The sequence below is a fragment of the Megachile rotundata genome, chromosome 13, assembly GCF_050947335.1.
Source record: "Megachile rotundata isolate GNS110a chromosome 13, iyMegRotu1, whole genome shotgun sequence".
Taxonomy (NCBI): Eukaryota; Metazoa; Arthropoda; class Insecta; order Hymenoptera; family Megachilidae; genus Megachile; species Megachile rotundata.
The window spans coordinates 11,836,915-11,843,199 of NC_134995.1; the positions used below are offsets into that span (position 1 = coordinate 11,836,915).

Below are 6,285 nucleotides of genomic sequence, written 5' to 3' on the forward strand. Positions count from 1 at the left end.
TCATACATGATCAATTTCAAAAACATTATTTGTAGATGTTATAATGCAAAATAAAAGAATAATATACATTAAAAAAATGTGAATAATATGGTTATCGAAAAACAGATATACATATACAGGTTTATTATCTATATGGTACTTTTGATTTAGTTTTATTTGTAAATTCTCCTTAACTAAATACAAATTGGTGCCTAGTTTTGATTGGCTATAATTTAATAATACAAATCCAAATTAAAAATTTGAAATTTTTTATCTGATGTATACTAAAAAATAAATACGTTTGCTTATTAACTTAGAAATCTGCATTAATTAATCATCTGTAGATTTTCATTATTAACGACACAAAATGAGCAGAAAAGTAGCCAATCAAAATTTGTAATACGAACTGCTGGAGCTAATTTCGCTTTTTCAGTTTAAGCTTACAATCCATGTATTCTTAAGTTCATGGAATGTTTTCTGTCAATTAGTTAATTGCCTCGTATGTTTGGTTAGTTGTACAAATTATCCGAGTTCTTTGTAATACGGAAGAAGAAAACATTATAAAAATAAATTTCAGCTATTCTGTGAATAAAGAAATATGTTATAAAAATGGCTAACACTTTAACTAATGTACCTGTATCAAAAATCATAAAAAGTAAAAGTAATTTTGAAGATGAGCCCAGGAAGAAAAGCAGGGAAGATTGGCGGAAAGCAAAAGAATTAGAGGAAGCGAGAAAAGCTGGTACAGCACCAGCAGCTGTAGATGAAGAAGGAAAAGACATTAATCCGCATATTCCACAATATATTAGTGCTACACCATGGTATTTTGGAGCACAGGTACTTATCGTTTAGTTTAACACTACTATTATCATTATTGTCACAACGTCTAATTAGTTAAAAATATTTTCAGGGACCTACTTTAAAACATCAAAGGCCACAACCTGAAAAACAGAAGCAATACAGTAGTATAGATGAATGGTATAAACGGGGTGTAGATAATTCTAAAGTTGCATCAAAGTACCGTAAAGGTGCATGTGAAAATTGTGGAGCAATGACTCACAAAAGGAAAGAATGTATGGAACGTCCACGTAAAGTAGGAGCAAAATATACAAATGTAAACATTGCTCCAGATGAATTTACACAACCTGAACTATCTATGGATTATGATGGTAAAAGAGATAGGTAATATAAATTACATAATTAATTATTGCTTTGTTAGGTTGAATGCATCTTTAATTATTTGTTTAATACAGGTGGGCTGGATATGATCCTTCTCAGCATAGAGCTATTGTTGAAGAATATCAGAAAATTGAAGAAGCAAAAAGACAAATGCGTGCAGAAAAATTAAATGCAGAAGAAAATGATGAACAAGATTCAGATAAGGATGAAGATAAATATGTTGATGAAGTTGATATGCCTGGAACAAAGGTAGATTCCAAGCAGCGTATCACTGTTAGAAATTTACGAATCAGAGAAGACACTGCAAAATATTTAAGAAATTTGGATCCAAATTCTGCATACTATGATCCTAAAACAAGATCCATGCGCGATAATCCTTATGCTGGTACTGAAAGAGAGTATGTATCACACAAATTTCTGATTTTATGATTAAAGCGTATCTAAATATTTGTATTGAATTACAGAGTGGATTACAAGGGCGAAAATTTTGCACGTTTTTCGGGAGATACGCAGCAACATGCAAATGCTCAACTGTTTGCATGGGAAGCTCATGAAAGGGGCGTTGATGTTCATTTACTTGCTGAACCCACAAAACTGGAGTTATTAAAACAGGAATATGATAAAAAACGCGATGAGCTAAAAGATAAAGCTCGCGATAGTATAATAAATAGATATGGTGGAGAAGAACACCTGGATGCTCCTCCACCATCCCTTTTATTAGCACAAACAGAGCAATATGTAGAATATTCAAGATATGGAAAAGTATGTAAATCCGCAACTTTCTATAGTATCACAATTTAGTAAGTTTTAGCAACTTTTATAATACACGTTTACTTACAGATTATTAAAGGGCAAGACCGACAAGTGATTCGGTCAAAATATGAAGAAGATGTATTTCCAAATAATCATACATCTGTTTGGGGTTCTTACTGGTATGCAGGCAAATGGGGATACAAATGTTGTCATTCTTTTATAAAAAATTCGTATTGTACCGGAGAAGCAGGTAAAAGAGCATTGGAATCATCAATCGTTGAAAATAAAAGAATCGTAAACGAGGAACAAAAATCCGACGATGAAAAAGCAGAATCGTCCGATGAAAAATCGACGAGTAGTGATAGCTCATCTGATGAAGAAGAGAAAATATCAAAAACTATAAGAAAGTCAAAATCTGCTAAGAGAAAAAATAAAAAACAGAAGCAAAAGGAAAGGCGAAAAAACAAGAAGAAAGCTGCTAAGATGCAAGAACAGGATAAATTACAAGAGGCGTTAAGAAAAGAGGAAGAAAACGAGAAAGAAGCAGAAAGATTAATGCAAATGGATGAAAGGAAGCGTCCTTATAATAGTATGTACGAAGTAAAAAGACCAACAATGGATGAAATCGAAGCGTTCCAAATGAAACGGAAACGTGATGATGATCCCATGGCGGAATTTCTTAATCAATAATTAGAAAACATTAATTGTTATAAGATTCGTTTCCTCTAGGTCGTTATACGGCTATGTACATACATAAGTGTTTAATTTATAATAATATTTTTATTTGACTAATAAAACTTACGTCAATAATAAATAATGTACTTTTATTATAACTTAAGATACAGTTATTAAAGTGAACAATATTACATATATTAATTATACAATGCTCGTAATCGATACAATTTGTGATGTACATGCAAAATATTAAAATATTTAAAAATAGCTGCACTGTTGAAAAAAATATTTTCAATGCTATATGAAAATATGATGTTCAACAATTATGAACTTAACATTTGCAAATGTAAAAATTTATTTGAAGAATAACAAATAAGAGTACGATTAATTAACTAAGTTTCAATCATTTTATCACAGATAAAATATAAATAACTTAGGCAAATATTTTAATCCCTTGTTTTAGTACCTTTACAATGAACTCACCTTTAATGGTTTTAAATTTTTAGAACTTACTACTTATTTTATTACATTCTATTTATTACATATGAAATTGTATGAAGTATGAATATGCAATCATTACCGCTTGATTATAAAAATCGATGTAACCATTATATGTGAAAAGTGTTTATAGATTTATTTTACCAAAGCATACATATTTACAAATACTTTGCAAAATTGTTACTGCAAATAAAGATTACATTATTTCTATTATAATGTTAATTCAGTTAATCAAAGTGTTCTATTCTCTTTGTTTTTAATTGGTCTTTTCAACATATCAGATATAACAAAATTATAAATAATAAAAAAACAAATATATAAATTGTAACTATAGTATTTAAAAAACGAAGAATTTAATTTAATGTTACAGAAAGACATAATTAAATAGAGTTTAATTTTTTTAATTACATTGAATTTGAGAAGATAAAATATGTTTAACCTTAGAAATCTTTTATGTACATTTCCAAGGAATCTTAATAAATTAATGTTTTAACAATTCTTAATGAATGATTGTATATTAAGTTTTATTCAGATTAATAAATATTGTTCTGTTTTTTGAATTCGTTAAGTACCTATACTTTACGATCCCTTGGAATATATTTTCAGTTTTAGAAAGGAAAGTTAAAGCAGATTTAAAAGAAATTGCAATATTAAAAGCATTCAAAGAGCACAGTAAACACGGTACATCTCATTCTTTTGTGCCGAGTGTGCCATTACTTATATGTTGTATTTAAATTATTCGACATAACATCTTACATCTCCCTAAATTAAATTCAGAATGTTTTGCGATGAATTGCTCTTATCCCATTTTCTTCATATTCTCTTTTACTAATCCACATCTTCCTAAAAGTATCTAACGAAGCCAAAATGGATCCTCCAATCCAGGTACTATATAATCGTTCTTGTGGAGCCGATATCTATTACGATTGAAAATATTTTTAGCAAGGAACATTCTAGTATGAAGTAAAATTTGTGATACATTATACATACCCTAATTTTTATATCTTTTGGTGCCATTTTACGAATTTCAGATAACAATCTATCACCAAACCCCTAATACATAAAACATACATTATAGTATCTTTGTTCTTTCATCATAACAAGAAGTGATACAGGAATACATTTGATTAATTTCATGCTTACACGGAATAATGTAGATCCTCCTGACAAGACAATATTTTGGTATAGTACCTTCCTTAAATCTAAATCAGATTTTTGAATAGAATATGTTAACACTTCGTGAAGTCCTTCACATTCTTCTCCAATCAAGTCTGGTCTAAAAAGCACTTCAGGAGCTCTAAATCGTGCTGGACCAATCTATTGTAAATAAATATCATACTCTGTATTCATCATAAAATATAAATATATTTATGTAAATTTGAAACATGTTATCATTAGTTGCATGTAAATTATTCAGACAGTTTAATAAACTCATAATTTAAAATTTTATAAGTTAAATATACACCAAACTATTACCTCCAAATAACTGCCATCAGGTAATATATATTGAAATTTCTCTGTTTCAATTGTTTCTTCCTTTTGAGGGTTGCTAGCAAGATAGCACGCTCGTTCTTTAATTGTTCTAACAATTTCAAACTCTGCTGTAGTTCTGAAATTAATACTTTCTTTACGTAAAAGAAGTCGAAGATGCCTTGTAACATCACGTCCTGCTATATCAACCCTCATAATACTATGAGGGATAGCAAAACCTTCGTAAATAGGTACTGCATGTGTGACACCATCTCCAGCATCTAAAACAACCCCTGTTGTTCGTCCAGTAGCATATCTATAATATTTAAATAATAACAGCATTATTTCTTCACTCATAATATTATTCTATAAAACAAATACTTACAAACTGAGAACAGCTTGCATTGAAACAAATAAAGCTGGAACATTAAATGTGTCAAAGAATATTTCTGCAGCTTTTTCTCTATTTTTTCTTGGATTAAGAGGAGCTTCTGTTAATAGAACTGGATGTTCTTCACTAAATGTTGCTAATTGATCTTTACTATATACATAAGACCAAATTTTCTCCATGTCATTCCAATCTGTAACAACTCCATGTTCCATTGGATAACGAAGAGACAAAAGGCCACGATGTTCCTCTGCTATTGGCCCCACAAAAAGATCTCCTTCTAAAGCACCAGCCATGACACGAACATGTTTGGGTCTGCCAATACTATAAAAAGTTATATTTGTTTAAATAATTTGAGACATAACTGTTTGGATACCTTAGATTACAGATTTTTTAAATCTTATTGATATTTTATTATGTGGGCACATAACTTATTGTTAACAACTTGTTTGATCTGATGCTAACATACTACAACTGACAAATAATTGGTGTCATATTGGTTCTGAAATAGCATTTTGATTCCTGTATCAATACAAACCACTGTCAAATCTGTTATGCAAATGTAAATCACCATGATGTAGAAATTCTAATATGTTCTAGCATATGTATCATCTTTAAAGAATTAAATAAATAAATGTGCACATTAACAAAAAATTGTCAAATACTAATAAGTAATTAAAAACTAATCAAAACATTTAATGCTATTTTACACCTAACAGTAACCTCCAAGCAATAACTGTCAAAGAATATTAATTAAGTTCACTTACTAATTTGGAAATCTGCATTTTGGTATCTGGTCGCCTGCAAAACCTGCTTTGATCACACCAGAACCCTAAAGATGTAAAAATTAATATTATACTAACAATATTATTATTGATTTTAAATAATATAAATAATTTTATTTATAAAAGAGTATTAAAATGTCATAACCGTATAAAAACCGATATACCAACAATAATACGAAAAAATGCAGAGAGACTACAACATATGAATAATATTTCAGATTTTAAAGAGAAAGCGACAAATTTTTGGCGTTACTTAGAAGCCGACATTATGGTAGAATTGAATTTGACACACCAGAATAAAGGATGATAAAATTGAATAATTCTTAAATTTAATACATTGCTTACATTATCAATAACTACGGGTTGATTAATTATCACATCATAGGGCTCCATAATTATTTAAAAACTGCACCACTTTGTGTAAAAACTTTGAAAAACCACAATCGTAACCCTACAGGCGCACACCTATTCTCTGGTGAAGTCTGAAGGGAGTTATTGACAGCTAAACGAAATAAAATTACTTCTCCTTGCTAGTTACAAACAGGATTGCCAATAGTT

The 6,285-nt window shown here is 29.5% G+C and overlaps 2 protein-coding genes across 2 annotated transcripts; one reads left to right on the plus strand and one right to left on the minus strand.

The window, feature by feature from the left end:
• Window positions 1–438: 438 nt before the first annotated feature.
• Window positions 439–2,728, plus strand: Slu7 (Pre-mRNA-splicing factor Slu7). Its single transcript, XM_003699572.3, has 5 exons — window positions 439–816; window positions 890–1,161; window positions 1,233–1,556; window positions 1,623–1,920; window positions 1,999–2,728. The coding sequence occupies exons 1-5, from the start codon at window positions 589–591 to the stop codon at window positions 2,599–2,601; spliced, it is 1,725 nt and encodes a 574-aa protein (XP_003699620.1). The 5' UTR covers window positions 439–588; the 3' UTR covers window positions 2,602–2,728.
• Window positions 2,715–6,234, minus strand: Arp1 (Actin-related protein 1). The gene is made up of 7 exons (XM_003699576.3): window positions 6,073–6,234; window positions 5,710–5,774; window positions 4,940–5,266; window positions 4,561–4,870; window positions 4,228–4,401; window positions 4,075–4,137; window positions 2,715–4,001 (listed from the first exon to the last, which is right to left on the minus strand). The coding sequence occupies exons 1-7, from the start codon at window positions 6,118–6,120 to the stop codon at window positions 3,858–3,860; spliced, it is 1,131 nt and encodes a 376-aa protein (XP_003699624.1). The 5' UTR covers window positions 6,121–6,234; the 3' UTR covers window positions 2,715–3,857.
• Window positions 6,235–6,285: the final 51 nt, after the last annotated feature.